The sequence below is a fragment of the Tyto alba genome, unplaced genomic scaffold (genome assembly GCF_018691265.1).
Source record: "Tyto alba isolate M040663 unplaced genomic scaffold, T.alba_DEE_v4.0 Super-Scaffold_7, whole genome shotgun sequence".
Classification (NCBI taxonomy): domain Eukaryota; kingdom Metazoa; phylum Chordata; class Aves; order Strigiformes; family Tytonidae; genus Tyto; species Tyto alba.
Genome location: NW_024881328.1, coordinates 43,946,625 through 43,968,254, shown reverse-complemented (window position 1 = coordinate 43,968,254; position 21,630 = coordinate 43,946,625). Strand labels below are relative to the sequence as shown.

General features: G+C 47.5%; 3 protein-coding genes across 7 annotated transcripts in view; 1 reads left to right on the top strand and 2 right to left on the bottom strand.

The window, feature by feature from the left end:
* Window positions 1–4,193: 4,193 nt before the first annotated feature.
* Window positions 4,194–7,224, top strand: S100B (S100 calcium binding protein B). 2 transcript variants are annotated; one of them, XM_033006324.2, is made up of 4 exons: window positions 4,249–4,346; window positions 5,027–5,224; window positions 5,635–5,787; window positions 6,295–7,224. In XM_033006324.2, the coding sequence occupies exons 3-4, from the start codon at window positions 5,650–5,652 to the stop codon at window positions 6,433–6,435; spliced, it is 279 nt and encodes a 92-aa protein (XP_032862215.1). In that variant the 5' UTR covers window positions 4,249–4,346; window positions 5,027–5,224; window positions 5,635–5,649; the 3' UTR covers window positions 6,436–7,224. The 2 variants fall into 2 exon arrangements, with proteins under 2 accessions (XP_032862214.1, XP_032862215.1); XM_033006323.2 differs by lacking the exon at window positions 5,027–5,224 and having other exon boundaries at window positions 4,194–4,346.
* A 3,727-nt stretch (window positions 7,225–10,951) lies between these two features.
* LOC104363512 (zinc finger protein 239-like) lies at window positions 10,952–13,832 on the bottom strand. The gene has a single exon (XM_033006319.2). It carries the CDS (start codon window positions 13,819–13,821, stop codon window positions 12,808–12,810), a length of 1,014 nt encoding a protein of 337 aa, XP_032862210.2. The 5' UTR covers window positions 13,822–13,832; the 3' UTR covers window positions 10,952–12,807.
* A 719-nt stretch (window positions 13,833–14,551) lies between these two features.
* The window catches only part of DIP2A (disco interacting protein 2 homolog A), a 130,602-nt gene continuing 123,523 nt past the window's right edge, over window positions 14,552–21,630 (bottom strand). For 3 of the 4 annotated variants that reach the window (XM_042783835.1, XM_042783836.1, XM_042783837.1), the window contains 5 exons: window positions 20,085–20,142; window positions 19,555–19,629; window positions 18,698–18,872; window positions 17,093–17,216; window positions 14,552–16,227 (listed from right to left, as the gene is read on the bottom strand). In XM_042783835.1, coding sequence (XP_042639769.1) covers window positions 15,975–16,227; window positions 17,093–17,216; window positions 18,698–18,872; window positions 19,555–19,629; window positions 20,085–20,142 — 685 coding nt within the window. In that variant the 3' untranslated portion in view covers window positions 14,552–15,974. Of the gene's footprint in view, window positions 16,228–17,092; window positions 17,217–18,697; window positions 18,873–19,554; window positions 19,630–20,084; window positions 20,143–21,630 lie in introns of those variants that run through there. The other variant, XR_006164515.1, reaches the window with a different exon arrangement.

Genomic DNA, 21,630 nt, shown 5'->3' with positions numbered 1-21,630 from the left:
TTCTTGTTGTTTGTGGGCACACTGCTTGCCAGAGACATTAGAAGCTGAAAAATGTTCCCCTGAGAAAGGGGTACCATCAGCTCATAAAAGCAAACACCACAACTTCCCCCCTTTTTACTGCAGTCCAGTACAGAAGACTTAGTTCACAAGGTCTTAACTGCCAACTGCTGTTTGTTGTGCCGCTAGTGTAAAAATTGCAAAGGTACTTTAAAGCCATGGGATATCATCTAGCTTGTATTAAAAGGGATCTGATCAAAGGGGTTTTACAAAGCACGGTCTAAATATGGCCACCTTTGCTTTGAGAGAAGATAGACCTGAAATGGTCACTGTTTCAGCAGAAATATTTTAAGCCGAAACATTTAGAAGCATCTAAAAAAACCCCCATGGTTTCCTCTGTCCCTGTTAAGATAATTTGGCTCCATGCAGAAAAAGGTGTGAGCCTTCAGCCCCCCGTTCTACCAGCAAGCCCACTGCTGGGGCTGCTGTCTGTACCAGGGCCCAGAGACACTCCAGATCGATGCTGTAATGCCTTCTCTGGACGCAGGTTTGGTGGAGAACATATTCATGTATCTTTGTAATGAACTTAAAAGTAGCCTCTTGTTGTCTCAGCTGAATTCAGCCCGGAACTGACCTAAGCTCAAGGCCATGTTTCAGACAAGGTAAGAGCATCCCAGTATTTTCAGCTCCAGAGAATTTGTTGCAGTGGCAGCAGCGCTATTTGGTGTTTTCTTAAGGGGTCACAAAAACTGCCAAGATGACAGCATCTAGTGGGCCAGTAGCAAGGCTCAGAGCTGCTCCTCTGCAATGCCAGTGCATGGTTGTGCTGGGAGAACAGTGAGGGAAAAAAGGGACTGGGGGAAATGGCAGTTAGCCAGAGCCCTGAGCCCAGGATTTATGGGATGAAGGTGGATGTAAAGCTACCTTTGCCTGTGGTTCCCAAGAGGGAGGCACCATCTTAACCTTGCAAGTCTGTTCTGTGGGGGCAAAAAAGACCCACTGCTCATCTCCTGAAGCCTGCCCGGCCTCTCCTCATCCTCAGGCAGAGGCAGAGGCAACATTTGCACAGGGCTGGCAGAGACAGTGCAGGGCCCAGCGGGTCCCTCCTGCGGCAGACACAGCCCCTCGGGCCCCCTGGACCCATGGGCAGGGCACTAAATCCGGCCCAGCATTTCCCACCAACACCTTCAACAAGCACCAGCCCGGTTCCCAGATGTGTCCTGGTGTTTCTGCTTCTAGGCATCATTCGAGGCTTCCCATGAGGACCCTAGTTCATCTCTGGCTGCTCTTTTTGTGGGTTCAGAAACGGACACAGTGACTGTGGCACAGAGCTGGGCAACCTGCTCCCTGCAACATGCTCTGTGTGCTGGGACTGCGAGCGCAGCCCTGCGGAGGCAGAAGCAGCTTCTTCCCCCTCCCACCCAAATTCCTCTGCTTTCATTGCTTTTTTCTCCCAGTTCAATGACCACCAGCCTTTGTCTTGTGGTCTGGCAGAGCCTGGTGCCACACACACCAGAGAGACAAAGAAATACACTGGCTTTTCTCCCAGAGCCTGCTATGAAGAGCCCACATTGTGTTTTACTGGGGAGAGGGAGACAGGCATAGGGCTGAAGTGTTTTGCTCAGCCTTGGGCTCTGTAAAACCCTCTGTTTCTTTAAACATATCGGCTCAAAGCTCTGGCGAGGAAGCGATGACCCTGAGGAAAGGAGCCCTGAGGTTACACTCTTCTGTTCAAAGATCAGGACCATGAATTTTAAAATAATGGAAGGAGCTCTTTGGGCAGCACTAAAAGCACAGCCAGCTCTCAGCCCCACACCCATGCCCAGACCTCAGGGACGACCCAGGCCAGGAGAGCAGTGTTTGCTAAGCTATGAGCCCAGACAAGGATCAGGGAAGTTGCCTGGAACCGCTCATTAGCAGAGGCAGGAAAAGGCCAATGTTTCTGGTGTTCACACCTGATCATGCTGCTTCTTCCCGCCCTATCAGCAGATCATTCCAGATCATTACCTGTAAAATACAGAAGTCTGAATGATTTGGGATGAAATGGACAGTACCAATTAGCAGGAAAGAGAATTTCAAGACTGTTCAGGTTTTGATCTGCCAAATGCTAATTTTTCTGTTCTAAGGAAAGGTCACTTTCAAGAATGACATCAGAAAATCGTTTAATGAGGCTGAGCTAGGACCTTGTCTCTGACTAGAAATGGTGTGCTTTGATGCATTTCTTTGCTAATGACTGAGCTAAGAGATCTACCAGACCAAATTGCTATCGATGCTGAAAAATACTGTTTCCCTCCTGCTGACAGAGCGCCCCATTTATAGCCAGCTCTTAAGTGAATACAAATATCCTTGGAAAAAATCGAATATTGCAGGATTGTTGACAAACTATCTCCACGCTAGAAACACCACTGCCTAAAGCGTACCTCCTATCCCTGCCAGTCCAATGAGAGCACAGGTAACTGCTACAGTTTGCGATGCCAAAAATGCGAGAATTTCAGTGGTCAGGTCTATATTTAGAGTCGATATACTCAAGCTTAACTTGGAGGAAACTATTTCCTCCCCCCCCCCCAACCAGTGTTTGAAGCCATTACAAAAGCCTTCAAGAGCTGATGTGAGGACATGATCAATGCGGACAGGCTCCTGTCACACCGGTATGTGAGAAGCTGTTAAGTAACATGGTAGGTGGTGTCTCAGTGATAGCGCCCGTGGTAGCTTTGGGGAACACAGGGACTGCCACGGTCTGTGTCTGCCCAGCAACCCAGTCTCGCCTCTCCTGAGGGGCATTTTTGAAGAGGTCCAGACCATCATACCCCACAGGCATACATATAAAGCTCTTACACCCCTCACATTTCTCCACAGGAGCTGACTGTGGTAATAAAATGATACCTCTGGGCTCTCCATTATGGGTATAGCTAACTTGTCTTCTTGGTAACAGTGGTGGCCTGTTCTGAGTCACACTGAGTCTGAAATTCAACAAAAGCCTGAGACATAAAGCAATTATTGATCCTGTGCTGACACAAAAAAGGTGTAAATGGAAACACGCTGCATCAGCAATAGCAGAGAGTTTCAACTTTGGCTCATCCCTTGGGAAACAGTGTGGCTACGCAGTGAAACACGGTGAAAAACTGCTTTCTTCAGCATGTTCTATGTATTTATCAACCACCCACTTGTACTTTGCCACCAAGAGCAGTCTGGGCGACAGATGCTGCCCGTCTCCCGCTCCCCTCCAGATCCCCCCCTCCCTGCCGGGCTGCCTGCCGCCCCCCCCCCCCCCCAGCATCACCCCCGCCGGGTCTGCGCGCCAGCCTGCAAGGGGGTCTCCGGGGGAAAGGGAAGCCGGCGGCTCTTTGGTTTCACTAAGAGTGCGCTGAGCGCCCGTGGCGGCTGGCGGGGGACTCCTGAGCGACGCCCCCCGCGCGGCGGTGACACGGGCGCCGCGGGTACCTGCAGGTTCCCACCACCGCCCGGGACAGCGGGGTGGTGTGGCACTTACTGGCTGAGTGACAGCCTTGTGACAGCACCTTTATAACCCACAGCCACTTGATGTGGCTTTTTATGGGGGTACAGCAAGGCATGCCCCAGAACCTAGCACTGTTTCCCTGGTAAGCATCAGGGAGGAGCTGCTGCTGCTGCCAGCTCTATCCCTCAACCACTTGCAGCCCAATATAACCGCAGCTCCCCCACAAAGGGTCCCACTGTCCCCCCAGATTGATGAGGTGGCAGAGAAGGTGCAGCCAGACCTGTCTCAAGAGGTGCACAGCGAAGGGTCAGGAGGCCACAGGTACCGGCTGCTGCGATGGACGTCCCTGTCACACGCACAGAAAAACCTCTGCCCAGAGGGTGCTACAGCCCTGGGACAGGGCCCACGGGGGCGGGGGGGGCTCCATCATTCCCACATGCCTTGCCACGGCTGCGGGGTGCCTCGGGGCAGGTGTTGGGGCCCCCGGTCCAGCCCTGGCTCACAGTTCATTGCCTTTACCGTGTAGAAGAGCAGCAGCACAAGCGATGCCGCCAGGCCGGCTCTCCTGCTGACTGCCCAGTTTTTTTTTTTTTTGGTTTGGGTTTTTTTTTTTTTTTTTTTGTTTTTTTCTCACAACAGCAGCTTTCTCCATAACGGCTCCCACGCACGTGGCCGTGGGCTGGCAGCGAGTCAATGCATCCCTGTGTGCATGGCTGCGCAGTGCGGGCCCAGCGCCCGGCTCCGGCCGCCCCCGCCTCCGGCTGCCATTGGCGCTGCGGGCACTGCGGCAGGGCCCGGGACCCCTCCGCCCCTGGCCATAAGAAGCCAGCGAGTCTCTGGGGTGGCCGGCCGCCTTGCATCGCTGTGCCACAGCCCCGCTGCCAGCAGGGAGGTGAGAGGGGCCGGGGGGGATGCCGGGGCAGGCGCTCGGCTGCTTGGGGGGCTTTGGCACAGGGGGCACGATCGCAGCTCTGAGCTTCTGCCGCTGCGGCAGAGGCCGGCGGGGAGCTGAAAGGCTGCTCAGCAGATGTCCCGGGCAGGGCACGGGCACGCGAAGGGCTGTTAGGAGGCATGCATGAAGTGCTTCAGGAATATTTCCTACCTAATCGGGAAGAGTCCTGCGGTTTGGACACCGACTGCTGCCTGGGGGAGGGCATCGGCTTGAGAATCGGGCCATGGGATGGGATTCGGTGCCTTCAGCATCAGGCCTTATAGGGGTGAAACAGGAGCCAGACTGCAGGGCAGGAGACATTTATACACAGAGTATGAATTAACCGAGTGCCAGACTATAAGGCTTTTTTTTTTTTTTTTTTTTTTTCCCCCCCCTCCCCCCCCCGGCTTCATTGCATTCAACAGCTTTTTGGAAGGTGGTTTCACATCTCTCTCTTTTCGATTAGTCTCTTTGGTTTGTCTGTTTGTGAAATCTGCAGGAAATGCTGCAATCCCAATTATTAACATTCCCAAGAGGGTCTCCAGACCAAGCGCGGGAGGAGGGAGGTTAGAGATGTGCTTATTTTATCTCACTGGCACTCATGAAAACTGGTTCCTGCCCGGGTTCCCCTGAATGCTCAGCTGGAGACAGGCCTGCAGGCAAGAAGAGCAGAGGCGAGACTGCCTGTGACAGAGGGGACAGCAAAACCTTTTCTGGAGCTCCATGTGCAAAAATGAAACCCCTGCCCACCCCTCTCCCACACAAGGAGAACAAAGCAATGGGTTAAGCAGCGGGAGCCAAAGAAGAGGCGAAGTTTCAACACGTTACCTGCTAGCCAGGTCTGCATATATGGAAAACACAGGAGCACCTTGCTGGAAGCCATCAGGGCTTTGCAGCCTCTCCTTGTTTTCTCTCCTACGCTTTTACCACACAGACACCTAAGGTGCCAAACTCACATCAGTCCCAGGGGATGTGTCAGCTCCCAACATGCGCCAGCCCTGTACTGGGCATTCCTTGCACTGTGGCTCTCCTCTCCTCGAGAGCTCCTGGAGGTAGAGCCAAGGTCTTGCAGGATCTTCCTCCCTGAAGCGAGAGCTGCTAGTGGTGCATTTCAGCAGCATGTTTTGAATGTGGGGTTTGGCATTGCTGATGTGGGGGGGGGGAGCCCTGGGGTGGCTGTGCTTGCAAAGCAAAAGGCATCGCTGGAGCTTGCCCAGGCTAATGAACCCGCCGCTCCTTCTGACCCCAGGGCCACACTGTGACCATGTCTGAGCTGGAGAAGGCCATGATCGCCATCATTGATGCCTTCCACCAGTACTCAGGGAAGGAGGGAGACAAGCACAAGCTGAAGAAATCAGAACTGAGGGAGCTAATTAACAACGAGTTGACCCATTTCCTTGGCGTAAGTATTGCCCCCTGCACAGCCCCCCCTGGCTGGGCTCAGGGAGCCACGTCAAATTGCTGCCAGGCTCCACTAACTCCATCTCCCATGGGAAGCAAGCACAGGGGAAGGGGTTTACTCACACAATAGTGTGTTAAACGCTCTGCTCCAGCTCTGCAGGAGCTGCAGGTGGCAGGACAAGTGCAACAGCCTGCACTGGGGGCTGGGGTTCAGGTTGGATATTAGGGAAATATCCTTTCCTGGGAAGGGGGGTACAGCCCTGCCCCAAGGTGCTCAAGATGTCCCTTCCGAGTGGCACACCTGTGGCTGCAACTCCTGGTTCAGGAGGGCTGATCCTGTGCTGCTGCTGCAGGCGCAGGGCGGTGACCCAACACAGATGGGAAACAGCCACGAGCTCTGTCTGAATAGAGATGCAGCCATGAGAGCACCCGAGAAGCGGGGACATGTTACCGTCTGGGCCTCACTCTGACCCTCCCCAGCTTTGGCTGCCTGTTTCTATCCCTTCAGGAGATCAAAGACCAGGAGACTGTGGATAAAGTCATGGAGGCACTGGACAGTGATGGGGATGCAGAGTGCGACTTCCAGGAGTTTGTAGCCTTCATTGCGATGGTCACCGCTGCTTGCCATGAGTTCTTCGAGCACGAGTGAGTTGGTGGGAAGCAGGCAAGCACCTCCTGCTCAAGCTGGAGAGACGCAGAGCAGCATTGCTCCTCCAGGAAAAAGACGGTGCAATTAGGGGCTCCTTGGAGTTAAGCTTGTGCTAGACTTAAGCAGCTTATTAAGTTCTGTGTCTTTGTGAATGGCTCAAGAAAGCCCACCTGGCTGGATATGGTGTGGAAACGCCTTGTCCCCAGCTCCTTCACTGCTGCTGTATGCAAGGGACATGCACGGGGCTGGAGGCAGGCAGACGCTGTGATCCAAGACTGCTTGCAAAGAGAAAAGGGAAATTTAAGGTCTTAGGTAGGAGGTGAGGGCAGAGGGGGTGGTTACAGAAGTCTGGTTCTGAGCCCACTGGCCTGAACAGAAAGGCTCCTGTTGATTCCTGTGGGCTCTGACCACCCTGTGCATGGTACTAACCCAGGCAGCACGGTCCCTTGCCCAGTCACAGGGGCTTAGCAGAGCCCACGCATTTCTTGGCAAATTGGGACACCCTTGGCTTGAAAGGCGAAGCATAACAATCTAACAGCTCAGGCTTTTCTCGTCCATGAGTCCTCTTGCTTTTAACATCCTGCAGAATGGGAAGTGAGTCTCTGAGGCTCCCCGGGCTGGGGACAGCTTCCTGGCCTGGGATGTGCCTTGGTAGGGCCTCCAGGCTCAGCCAGAAGGGAAGGGGGGGATCCGCCCAGTGCGACCGCAGTGCTTTGACACAGGCCAGGCACAGCCTCCAGTGTGTGGAAATAGTGAGAATAAAATGGTATTTTGGTCTCTGGGCTGCAATCGGTCTCCGGTGAAAAATGTGTCCTTTTGTCCCAGGCTGCGTGCTGCTCCCCAGCTGCCCTGCGCTGTCAGAGGGGAAGGCTGGAGGATGCAGCCTGATGCACTGCTACGGCTCATGCCTCTGGGTTTTTTGTTGGGCACTGACCCTTCATCTCCTCCCTGGCATCACTGTGCCTGGCCCAACAGCTCTAGGCTGTCGCCACTGCCGTGCTCCAGCTGGCTGGCCAAGGTGGCAGATGTATACCCGCGGGGCCAGGGGAGTGCAGTGGACCTCCACGGGACTGCTGCTGTTCAGGATGTGTCTGCTGCTGCCAGGCTCATCCAGGGGCTCGCACTGGTGAGCCTTTGCACAGCCAAAACTAAACCTAGGACAATTTTCCCAAAGCTTTTTCAGTCTGCAGTTGGCACCCTGCTCAGCAATACCTGTGTGCTAGGTGTTCACAGCTAGCAACATCTATAGTGACAAATTCACAACAAAAATGCCCATTGGTGATGATGATGATGATGTTGGTTTTACCTCATTCCACATTTCATAATGATTTCACAGGCAAAATTACATGTCTTTGGACAGGGACCATCTTGCTATTCTCATCTGCCTCCCCCAAGCTGTGAAAGGGGACACTCAGGCAGAGACATGCACACAAGAAAGACAACATCTTGTACTCCACCTAGAATTAAAAAAGCATTTTTGCCATCCCAGGGTAGTGCTCACTTACTGAGAACTTGTTTAGCATCCAAGTTACTTCCACCACATTTTTCATATCCTCATCAGTTCTCAGTTCAGCTGTTTCCAACATTTGTACAGACCTGAGGCAGAGTGTGAGGACAATGAACGGGGACACGGTCTGTCCCAGAGTGCCCAAGGTTAGGTAGGGTAGACAGGACTCTCATGACCCTCTCTCTAGCCTGAACCTGAGTTCAGCAGGGAGGTCCGATGCTTTAGCACAAGGCTCTGCTGCTGAGGCTGTCTGACAGGTCCCCAAGTCCCACCTGCCTTCGGCCTCACTGCACCAGCAGCGCTCACACGGATGAGGAATGCTTTCCCAAGCGCAAGCCTTGCCAGCGGTTCTGCACAGCACTGCAGCAGCAGCAGCAGCAGCAGCAGCAGCAGCGAGCTGTGGGTGCACCACACAGCGTGAGCGCCGGCAGAGCTGGTGAGACGCGGAGCAGGCTGTCCTGTCCCTTGGGGAGCACCGAGAGCAGGAGCAGGGAGCGACACAGGATGACTGTGCACGTCTCTGGCAGGAAGGCTGATCCTGACTCAGCAACTCCACTGCTGGGAGTTCACAGAGGCTTTACCTAGCACAGGAGAAGGCGCAGTAGATTTGGGTGCCTCTTGTCAGGGAGGAAGAGAGCGCGTCTTCCTCTGAGGTGAGCACCCCTAATGCCAGCGGTGCAGTTTGCGGTGCCCAGGCTACTGAGCCCCAGATGCTCCTCCCCAGTCAGCAAAGAAAGCAGAGCTTTCCTGAAACGAAAGTCCTGCAACAGCGACTGCATGGTCACAGGCCCCAGCCCCACGCAGCCTGCGCTGAAGCTCTGCTCCCGTTGCGTCCTGCTGCTCTTTGACAGAGCCGAGCGCAGGGGCTGCAGGGACAGCCGCACGCTGCTGCAGCGGGGGAGGCAGGCCGGCAGTTTAGGCAACACCGGCCCGAGTGTAGCACGAGGTACCTCTGCTGACACACACCTCATCACTGCCAATCCCTCCTGCGTGTTGCCGCCTCGCAGGCACAGCCACAGCACCTCTACCAGCACCCTGGGGCCCCACGGACCGTGCCAACCCCCTGCGTCCAGCCGAGAAAAACGATGCTGCCATGCCAACAAAGGGCACGATTAGTGCTGTGAAGGGCTCAGAAGCGTGTGGGGAGCCTTTCTGGGGAAAAAAAAAAAGAAAATCACTCGAGCCTTGGGGCTGATCAAGGAGCAGGTGTCAGAGATTTGCAAAGCAGACATCACAGCAAGCTCTGAAGGAGGCTCAAAAGGCTTAAGCAACTCACCCCCCATCAACAACAGGCTAGATACTTAAAAGTGCCAGTCCTGACACCGCTGGTTTTCAGGCTCTGGCAGGAATAGTTCAGTCTTCAGGAGGGGAAGCCGACAGGCTAATGACATTAGTAAATATTTAATTTTTAGTTATGCCCCCATCCCAGCCAGAAGAATCAGCCTGCTGGATACCCCTGGGAGGCCCCTCGAGGATGAACAGCAGCATTACACTAGCAGCGCCTACCTTATGCTTGGGCACATTTATCATTTATGCTTTTACCCTTAAGAAAAGGATGGAATTGAATTTGCCATTAGGAAGGGCACAGATGGATGGTTTCCTATATTAAATGCCCTGTCAAGACAAGAACTATTTATCAACAGTACTAACAGTGAAACGAAGAGAAGAAAGCGTACCAACAGGAGGAGTCCGAGATGTTGAACAGATTCAAATTAACTTCAGAAACTAGAAGAGTGACAGATGGGGTCAGATTTAGTACATACATGCTGTACTGTACCTCTGCTGATTTACATTTTCACAATCTAAAAGGCTGCCATTACTTTTTGCTCTGGGAGATTTGAATCTGCACTCTCTGACCAGATTATTTTAGGCGAAGTGCATCTGTGAAAGGGAACCCTCTCTCTGGATCAGACACAAAATTACCAGCACCGGAAGAGCACTTACAGACCCCCACACAAACGTTCTTCCACATAGGGTGTAATTTTACTGGGAGTGCTGATTAGTGCTGTTAGCACATCTGAAAAAAATATTCTTCATCTTGTTAACTGTCGATGGGAGTGCATTCAGGCCGAATCATTCAATAGCAGAGTTCATGTGCTGACAGCAAGAAAAATAATTTATCTTAAAAAGAAAACCAAAATATGATTTTTTCACAAATCAAGTGCAGACTTTTACAGACCCCACAGAAGAAACATCCCTGACCTTGTTGGACGGAGAAAAGCAATTGCATAAACAAAGCACTGTGCCGCTGGGCCATGTCTCCCACGTGTTCAGAACTCCACGCTGCGAGCTGTGACAGCCCCAAGAGGTGCTCCTCCAGCCTGGTAGTCTAATGACACGGAAGCACATTCCTGCTCCCTCTGTACATTAAGCTGAAAAATACACTTCAAAGGGAAGTGGCGGCATTTATGTGAGTGATCCGCAGATTGTATTTTTTTTCCCCTACCCTACTATTAAATCTAAAGGACTTGCCTGGCCTTACTGTACTGCAACAGTCAGGGCATTAGAGCATATTTTCAGTTTTTCCATTCTGAAATATTCTCAACACTCAATTTTACTGTACAAGGTCTGACTTCATCCTGCATCCCAAACAGCGTGGACTTCCGATTGCAGGGGGAAGGCAGCTGAGAGAGCAGGAAACTAGAAGAGCAAAATGGGAAGCTTGTTAAACAAAACAAAAGAAAACACCTCCAAAACTATTAAGGAGCAACATAAACCTGATCTTTAAGAGGCCACTTTTATATTTTCTTGCCACTGAAATTTTGATCCTGCACGCAGGCATGCCACGTTACAAGTACGGACACAACCACCGTGGCAGTGTTGCCCGTGTTTGGCAGAGAAAAATGCCAGAAATAAAGACAAAATGTTATTTTGCCATTACCTTTGCAAGCTAAGTTTTAAGGAATGCTAGAAAATCAGCAAATGCTTTTCACTTCCATGAGAAAACTTTTATGTTTAGGTGAGAACAGGATTAAAAAAAAAAAAAAAAAGTGACTGGAGGAAAAGACAGTGGTGTGTATTATTTTAATAACATGTATTGAAATACAAAACCAGATAGAGCTCTGCTTATATGGCACTGATATAACCGACCTGGAGATAAAACCCAGTGTGTCTAGCTCCTCCTAAACAACACGATTGGTCACAAAACAAAATCTAAAGACTGTAGTGAAAATTTATGTTAGAATTCCTCATGACAAGAAACTCTGGCTTAGAAACATCTCATTTGAAATATCTGAACATGTAAATATTTAAAGTATATTAACCAGCTGAATATAAACATCAGTTCAACAATAAGAGTACCTTAATATACCCAGCATCAGGTAAATCCCGAAGTGCAAAAAGTTTGAGAATTATTTAATGGAGTTTCGTAAACTGTAAAATAGTTCATAGATGTAATCCAGCTCTATTATCTACTAACATGATTTCTGGCCTGACACACTGCAATACTTTAAACGTGCAAGCTTTCGGAAAATTCCTTTTTAGGCCTTAAAACAAAGTTGTGACTATGCTATAGGAACCGAAGCCTATTCAAAAAGATCCTTAAAGTGCATAATACGTGTTTTCACACAATGGCAAGGAAATAGGATTCAAAAAATCAGGGACTTGGTACAAAAAATTAGGAATGTGCTCTTAAAAAATGAACTCACTGCTTCCTTTTCGCCGCTGTAATAAAATCCTGGGTAACAATACACGGTAACTAAATGTGTAAAGTAGCCTTGTAGTACTGTGGCTAGAATAACACAAAGCTTATAAAAAGTCAGTACAAAGTGCTGGCTCACGAAGAACACTGCTGCAGTAAAGGCAGTTTTATGAACGTTTATGAAGTTATTTAGTACTCACTGGTGTCTGACCTCACACCCCTGAACAAATCTGAAACATTCCGCTTCCACAGCAACATGCGTGGTGACTGGCCGGCAAACCACCTAAGATTTGTTCATTCAGGAGGAGACGGGGCTTAGAATTCCCTCGTTACTACCCTTTACATTCCCAAATGGTAAGGTAAAAAAAAATTCTTGTACCTTTACTACAAGCTGGGATTTCAGGTGTCAAACTCAATCAATTTAAGATGAAATTACAGATTTCTGACAACCTGTCTTCATTAGTTTTGAGAAAGGCAAGTTAAGTTGCTTTGGCAATAAAACCTACCATGCTTTAAATGCACTTAATACACAGCATTATCTGCATGCTAAGTACAACACCTTGTTGTAATTAACAGCGAGAAAACAGAAAAGGCTTAAAGATACTATCGCTATATACAGTGCTTTTAAAAATGCATCACGTTTTGCAGGATAAATTCCTACTTGTTTCCTAAATCCACTGCTGGTACAAATCTGTTTTCTGTAAGTGCACCACCTCTCTTGCCTCTTCAACAAAAACTTTGCCTCCACTTAAGAGGCTACAACTTAATTTATTTCCCCATTCAAAGAAGCATCCTTCTTTCAATCTGGGTAAATGCAGGTGCTTTGGTCCGGAACCCCTGGAAGTCTGTGTTAGAAAATGCTGCTGACATGGAACAAAACCACCCAGGCCCACGAAGTGGGGTGGGATCCCCCTGTAACCAGCCAGTGTTCCACACACCGTCCCGACTGCGGAAGCCTCAGTAGACTTTTTACATATCTGCTGCGCCCCAGAGAAGCGCTTGCATTGAACCTTGCGTCAGAGAAAGAATTCCATTTGGAAACACTCTCTGCAGCAACGCTGGTGCAGCATGTCATTTTCTTTTGGTAAAAATTAAACCAGACACTCTACCTCCCAAAAGCCATGTTGCGGAGGGCCAGGAATGGTTCTTATTTTAGTGACTTTTACAGCCTTTCCACCTGCTGCCGCTTTGGGTCAGCCTGGTGAGGTTGCTCGAGGAGGTCATCTCAGTGTTGCTCCTTCTGCTCCTGCTTTTTCTTTTCGGCTAGTGCTTTTGCCCTGGTGGTCATTGGCCTGCGCCTAGCATCAGGTCCCTCCTCGTCCTGCTGGTGCTTTTTACAGTGTTTTTCAAAGGTAGAAATCTTGGCGTACGTCCGGTTGCAAACCAAACAATGGTACGGCCGTTCCCCGCTGTGTGTCCTCATGTGAAGCTGGAGGTAGGACGACCTGGAAAAGGCTCGGCCGCAGACGGAGCAGCAGTGAGGTTCGCGTGCCTCATGGGTCTTCAGGTGCTGCTTGAGGGACGACGCTTGCTTGAAGGCCTTCCCGCAGGTGGAGCACTTGAAGTTCCTCTCGCCCGACTCCAGCAGCTGGTGGGACACGAGGTGGGCAGAGGAGCGGAACCTCTTCCCGCACTTCTCGCAGTGGTAGGGCCGCTCCCCGGTGTGCAGGCGGATGTGAAGCACCAGCCCGGCCTTCTGGGTGAACGCCTTCTCGCACTGCGAGCACTTGAAGGGCCTCTCGCCCGTGTGCACGCGGCGGTGGGTGGCGAGGTGCGAGGCGCGCCCGAAGAGCTTCCCGCAGTCCTCGCACTTGAAGGGCCGCTCGCCAGTGTGGATGGCCTTGTGGCGCGCCAGGTGGGAGGACTGGAGGAAAAGCTTCCCGCAGACGGGGCACTGGTACTTGCGCTCGCCCGTGTGGGAGCGCAGGTGGAGGGCCAGGTGCGAGGAGGAGATGAAGGCCTTGCCGCAGAGCGGGCAGCCGTGGGGCCGCTCCCCGGTGTGGGTGCGCTTGTGGAGGACCAGCCCCGAGGAGAGGGCGAAGGCCTTGGCGCACACAGGGCAGCGGTACGGCTTTTCCCCGGTGTGCACCCGGCGGTGCTTGGCCAGGGCGCCGGCCTGCGCGAACGCCTTCCCGCACTGCTCGCACCCGTGGGGCCGCTCCGCCTCGGCGGCGGTGGCCAAGCCCCGCCCGCCGCCCGCCCGGCGGCTCGGCCCGCCCGGCCGCCTCGCCGGCACCATGGCGGCGGGACACCCCCCCCCCCGGAAGCGGCGGGGCGGGCCCGGCGCCGCCGGCGCGCCCTGGTGACGCGACGGCCGCCGCCATCTTGTCGCTTGGCCCCCCCCCCCCCCCCCGCCCCCTCAGCGTGCGGCGGTCGTGGGTGGGGAGGGCCCACACGCGGGGCGGGGCAGGGAGGTGTGCCAGATCCCGGAGTGCAAGTTGGATATTAAAAACGATGAAATTCGGGCACGGCACGGCTTTGAGGACGTGGAATTGCAAAGTGAAAATATGCAGAAAAAGCGCTTCCGGCATTAATACGTCCAAAACGGGTGAAAACTGTGCTGCAGATAAGCTGAGTTTCTGATCTAACAGCCTAAGTGTCAACATCCAGCAAGTCAGATTTTCAACAGCTGTTTTGAAATGTTTAATGTGCTTTTTTTTTTTTTTTTTTTTTTTTTTTTAGATTTACTTTACAAGGCAACTTGTCTCACTGTCATCAATATCTAAATACAAAAATCTTACAATGCTTTATTTGCTAAAAAACTACAACATTAAAATTGGGGTTAGGTAGCTCTTTCCTTGTGCCAGCTGTTTTGTTATGAGGCATTTCCCACAGTCCACTGCTAGAGATTGAGGGACTTAATAAGTTACACAAGTTCTGTACATAATTACAGTCATAGCAGAGTACGCAGCTGTATGATACACCACAGTCAAACACCACGAGGGTAAAGAACTACTATACGTGAAAGCTTTTTTTTTGAAGACTTTATAGTTTATTTGACCAAGAGTCAATTTGATATCCTCATATCAGGAGACTGACATCCATCTTTCTTAGGCACTGATCCAGGCAGAATTGCCTTGCAGAAAAACCTGGCTCTTTTGCCAAACTCATGCAGTATTAAAAAAATTTTCTGTAGCTCAAAGTCTTTAACAACTCTATAAAAAATAATTATTTGCTAGTCTCGTGCTTACCTTCAAATACATGAAGTATTTGAGTAACTTCACATTCTCTTTCTGCATTAGGTTTACTGCAGTATTAGATCAGGCAGAAACTTCAAAACCTTAATTAGTCAAGTGTGACTCAACCAACTGGATATTTCAGTTTGAACAAAAAAGTCTGTTTCAATACAACTCTAAAAAAAAAAAAAGTTTTTACCACAGCAGATCAAGCTAACTAACACTGAGTATCTTTTCCATGGTGGAAAAAAAAAAAAAAATCACTATCGTAAGTTTTAGCACAGGATATTTAAGAAAAACATTGTAAGACCATGCTTTGTAAACATTTCTACAAATCATTCAGAGACTATTGGCTTTAGAATGAATTTTCAAATACTTGGCGTTATGCAGGGCAGTAATTAACAGCTAATGCTATGAAAACAAGCAACTTTAATATGAAGTTACGACAGCAGGAGCAGTGAAGGCTCCTGCATGAAGTAGTTAAAACTGGGTATTAATTTATATTTTATTATAAAGTTTATAGCATTACAGAGTCCAGCATGGCATGGTAAGTAACCTTGTTACAGTTGCAGTATTTGTTTTTGCTTGGTACAAAAAAAGCTGAACAACAACATAATTGTTCTTATATTGAATCTGGGACTAGAATGAATTTACTGCTTCTGAATAGGGATGAGTCAGTGATTTAAAATAAAAAGGCTGCATTTTTAAATCTCAAATATGTGCAAAATTACTTTCAGTACAGTAGAGAATATTGTAGAGATGTGTGCAGTCCTGAAAGTTATGTCCCAGCCCAGATACTGCCAATATATTGCAAACAATCACATGGAGGGTGAACTCTGGTTACTCACGACTTTCAGTATTATTTCCAAGAGTCCTCCTCACAGTTGGTGTTCTCTCCCCACTCTGCTTTATGTCCTTTTATGCAGTGCATCAAGTACTGACATTCATAATTATTGTAAAAAAACACTGGTCCATGATAGTTCTGATAAGCTTCCTTCAGGAATTCCAGTAAACTCTCCATCCTAAAACAGCTATAACTGTTACAATGGATTTATGAAATCAAACGCAATCTGAGAGATGAAGGTCTGTGAAGATTAGTATCTCCATTTTTCTAAGGTCTTCAACAGCTTTTAAAAACACAGAAAATGGATTCCCATGTTATTATTTGGAAAGTCCCTTGGTTTTGGTGCTTTAGCCTGAATGTGATTTTCTGTTTTCACATGTTGTAGGCAACATAAATAGGATCCAACTGGTCAGCTAGAAATCCGTCTCTCAAGTGCATTCGTTGTTTCTCACCACGGGAATTGATAGGAATAACACCGGGGTCCACAATGACTACAACACCTACTATCAGATAATGCTCTTCCAGAACCACATTTGTTACCAGTGCGACCAGGTCCAACGCTTCTTGTTCTGAGCCTTCCAACTCAACAACTACCACAAGCAAGTTGGTCCATGTAAACACAGCACTGTCGGCATGATACAAATATTAATGGTGAGGAAAAAATTGGCAAAGGAAGCTAGTTATCAAAGACAGACTCACTGGAAATTAATTTTGTAAGGACTTGAATATAAGAAATGAGAACAAGGGACATAGTATGTCAAAATATTCGTAAATCAAGAGGTATTAAAGCTGTAACTTCTTGGGATATTGTCTGCCGCTTGTTTTTTAATTGTTCACGTACAAAATATAAGCAGGTCTTTTTATCTTATATGTATGCATTCATGTATTTAAAAGGCCTTTGCACTTATGTATTAAAATGGGAAACATTAAGATTTCACATTCAGTGTGTGCATACTTAATATTAATGTACTTGCGTAAATCTTCTGGGATTCTTAAAAGAAAGAAAAAACCTCCCAAAGCTTACATGTAAACACCTCCACTTTGAGACTGAAGGGGACCTACTGCCAAATGGCATACATCATCCATTAGGACCAAATGAGAATAATGGATGTTAGAAGACAACATTCAAGAAATCCCTGAGATGTGTTTACCACGTCCAAGTGCGTACATTCTGACGCAGCCAGGGAAGTCAACAATGCAACTTGCAAGCACACTGCTGCCCTATTCATGCCCTGCCCTCCCTGTCTTCCATACTATGAATGTCAAACTCTGATAAAGGTGTGGGCTTTTTTTTTTTTTTTTTTCCAGCAGACAGAGGAGAAAGAGGGGTGTTATATTTCAGTTACTCTCACTGCAGCAGTTTCTAAGCAAAGTTTTGCCAAGTTCACTCTACAGCAAGCTCTTGGTCTAGCATGCCGTTCCACTGAGCTTGACTTCTGCTACTTTAGAAGAAATAATAGGATACAGAAAAGTAATACCGAGGCTCTTACCATTCTGCAATGCTCTTATGTGCTCTTATTACAGATGTCTCTATATCAATGGGATGGTACCTCATTCCTCTGAGCTCCAGTGTTTCATCCAAAGAGCCTACCACATAAAGGGCATCATGCCTCTCTGCAATATAGCACAGACATTTAAAACATCATCAGATTTACAGAACAAACATGGTCATTTGTATGTGCTTATTCCTGACGTTCTAAGATGTTCCTCGTGCTTCCTAGAAGAAAGAGTCTGTAATACACATCAAGCTCTACTATTTGGAGAGAAGAGAATTATGAGGCCATGTAGCACTGCTGCCTATTGACTCAAAGCAAATGAAACCAGACTAAGAGCTTCTGGGTCATCCCGTTCTGCACCTTTCTCTCACATAATGCAATCTCAGTTCATAAACCCAATCAAAATCCATTGTTAAAGCATCTTTTTGTCCCACCAGAGAACCTCTCTCCTCTGATTGACAGGAACACTTCAATTCCCAAATTTAACTTTTTTCTTTTTAAAATGAGCTTATACCCACTTGTCCTCATGCCAGCAATATTCTTCACGGTTTCTTCAATTCCCCTGTTAATGCAGTGAGAACAACTCTATCCTCCCCTCAGCCTTAGCTTTGCTAGGTTAAATAAGCAAAGCCCTCCTAGACCCTTCTTGAAGGACATGCTCTCCACATGGACACATTCCTCCTGTAACTCTGTTCAGTTCAGCTTTGCTTTTTTTTGAGCAGAAGTAGGAACACTGCTTTTCTGTCTTGCATTGTGAGTTGATTACAGGAAATGTAAAAGGTGTCTGTGAACACCCTACACTTCATTATCCAGTGACAGCAATGAGGGGACACTGAAACTATCAATGTAGATACCGCCATTCATTTAAGTCCAATTACAGACAATTAGCAATATACATTTGCTAGTAAGTTATAAGCATTCAAACTAATTGTTTTAGGATGTCTAGAGATTACTTTTTTTTAAAAAAATATGTAATAATCAAGAGTTATACCTACCCCATATTCTGTTTCAACAGAAAAAGGAGCAGTTTTTTTTCCATTTGCTTACATTTCTCAAGTTTAGACATCTTGGCTTCGATTGAAAAAGTGAGATAAACAATTTATTTTCTATACTGGAAAAATTATGGAGAAGTTACTCCTCTAGACCTTTAACTTCTGAAAGACTGGGAAAACACTGCTATTTGTGCATGTCCTAAAACTGCTGGGTGACAACATTATTTGTATTCTCTAGATCAGCACCGAAATACCTTACATTTTCCTTACAGCACCCTCCTGTCTGTAAGGAAAGAAGTTCAGAGGAAAAGTGAGTAAAAGTCTCTAGTGCTTCTAACAAATATGCTCATACTATTTTGTCTAAGTGGAAAAAAAGGAATATGAACAGGATTTCTAAATCTGTCAAAAGGGCATTATGAATGTCTCATTTGGCATGATTAGCCATTATCATTATAACGAATAAGTACAAAGTAACAATCCCTGTTACATTCAGCACTTTTCTCTGATGGAAGTCAGGATAAACTTGCAGAACGGCTTACTCTTTGCTAGCTCAACTGCCCCAAGGAGTTTCAAACATGCTTCTGTAAGTACATTTGTTTTCTCTCACCTCCACTAGCATCAGTAAGTTCTGTTCTGCGCAGAAAGCCAAGGTACCCAGTCCGAGCCCATATGGTCTGAGTGTCTCCAAAACTCAAGCGAGCAGTAAAGTGATCAGCGTGCAGTGCTTCTTCTCCATACACTGTGTAGTAACCAGTAGCATTGTGTGGACTACTCACCCATATCTAGGGGATAAAAAACAAACAAACAAAGGGAAGCATTCCCGTATAAACACAGGTTATTTTGCCAGACCCAGGCAGCATCATTTACTGATGTAGGGGATCTGTTCCACTGACAATTTCATTGCTCCTAAAATGCCAGGAGTAGTTTTATTAAAATAATTCATTAACTTCTGCCTCACAGAAAATGACCAGAAAAAGGGTGTAAAAAGGAGTTTTATATACCTGTAATTGGAGATAGTAAAGAGGAAAAATGAACTAGGCATTTGTCTTACTGGAAAGGAACATCTGTTAACCTGCAGTGTTCTATTAGTTGGGCATCTTAGTATACATAAATCCAGATGTATATAAAACAAAGGCTAAACCAAACAGCAAATTACCTCATTACTACTGTCCACTGACAGGAGCACATAAGATATTCACCACACCTTCTAGCTGCCAATCTGATAAAGACTAGTCGACTGCTATCACCTGGCACTGGCATGCAGTAGTTTGGCAGAGGAGGGAGGAAACCACGCAGACATACATACAAGTATGTCAACAGTTTCAGCTCTCTAGAGAGTTCATTCACTGGCCACATGAAGGTGATCGTGGCCGTCCCACTAAGAGACAGGCATTTATCTAACAGGATTTACCTGCATATTAAATCACTGCTGAAAAACAAAGTACAACAGTATCAAAGCTTTACCTCTCCTAAATGTGAGTCTCCCAGAGGTCCCTTGGTTTCTGTGTGTGCTATGATGACCTTTACCCCTGGAAGAATCTTGAATAAGAAGCAAATAGAAGATAAGAGAACTTGAATTCATCAAAAGAAAAGTTAATAATGCAGAGCCACAGAAGCCAACAGTCTGTGCAATTCTTCCCTTTCTACTCCTCTCTGCAGCACAGATATCAACTGTCTCTTCCTAAGTTGTTTAATCATTTAAACTCCCAGCAGCTGTTTTGCCTCTTATACCTTAGTTTCTTTCACACTTGAAAAATATCTTCAACATGAAGGCCTCTGATTTTTTTCAGTTGTAGCAACATATCCTATTGCTTCACTTCATGCACCTGGCTTCATCTTAACTAGCCGTTCATTTTATGCTCTCTCTAGCACCTCTCCTAGACATACTGTGATTAGTGAAGCTCATTGCACAGACTCTGTACTGAGATCCAGCTGAAGGAGCTCACCACCCAGGTAAGGGTGACGAGGAGGAAGGATTGCTCTCAATCTCTCACCTTCCCAGACTCCATAAGCGGCAGACTGTGTGGAGAACCTCTCTCTACCAAACGCACCCTGAGAAAATAAGAGAATGCATTTGTACAAGGATTTATGAACTTAAATAGAAGTGAAATAGATGTGTTCCAGTATATCCAGTGTTACTATACCCTTAGCTGCACTGACCAAACTGTTACGATGCCAAGCCAATTATGCTCAGTTACTTGCAACGCAGTAAGACAGTTAAGAGTTTCTAGCTGTCTTCAAGACTTCCATATTAGCGTTCCCATAGACCACGTTTCTTTTAAGAATCAGAAACTCAGTTCTCTGGAGAGATGGGTAACTTTTTCCACCAGGCCTCTAAGGTTTCACCAGCATTTTAAAGTCACCTTTGTTGGACTCTCCTGGACCTCTGCTTGCCACACTGAACCACGGCAGAGCATCAGTAGGAATTACAAAAAGTGAAGAGCAAGCAGACTAAACAGAATGAAGTGACACTATGCAGTCCATTAGTAGCATAGCTTACGGAGACAGCACATTTGCAGAAGGAACAAGAATCAAGTGCAATAGGAGAGGCCTAGAAGAGAATAGGCTCCTATACATTATGTTGTATTACATTATCCCTACACCCATAGGCTAGGGCTGACTAACAGTGGCAGCTTTGAGGCTATGGCCAAACTTGTTTTTAACAGGAATATGTACTATGCAAGTCATAGTGATATACTAAATAAGGAGAAAATTACTATAGTTTACATTGGTCTGTTCAGATGCCACATAGGGATCATGCAGATAATGGTGAACAGCTTGTCTTCTAACGGCTAAGATTTAATGGCTTGCAAAAAATAGAGATGAGTAGTCACAAAAGCTGCCAGTTAACATAAGCCCCTCATTTAACAATTAAAAAGAAAAATGAAGCAAATTCACCAAGTCTTGATATTATGTTTCTTAAAATAAGTACAGAAGCAAGTACATATATGCATGTACCCTACTAAACTTACAGTCTGAACTTGGTGCTGCCAGCACTTGTATTAACTAAGTTAACCAAGAGACAAGTTAATACAGAAATTATGACTACAGAATTAAGCCTGATAGAATTACGCATCCTTGGCAAGTTTCCAGGTGATGTGTGTACATACGTGTGCGTGTGTGTATAGTACAGGACTGACATCAATTTATTGGATCTGGAAAGGCTGAAGGAACTGAGTTGGTTTTGTCTGAAGGAAAAATCCAACCAACCAAAAAAAAAAAAAAAAAACCACACTAAGGGGAACTCTGCACTTTTTCCACTACCTAAAGGATTACAGAGAAGATAGAGCCAGATTTCTCAGAGTTGCACACCCTAAGAGGCTAAGGACACAATACGCAAGATGGGAAATGCTAGTAAGGAAAACCTCCCCAGAGCAGTGTGTCAGTCTCAGCACCTTCACCCAGAGAGGAGGAGGAGGATCTCCATTCCTGGAGATTTTCTGTACTGAACTGGTCCTGGCCCTCAGTAACCTGATGAAGCTGGTCCCTGCTTTGACATCGAGCGATCCTGCCCACCCTGTTTCTGTGACTAAACAGTCA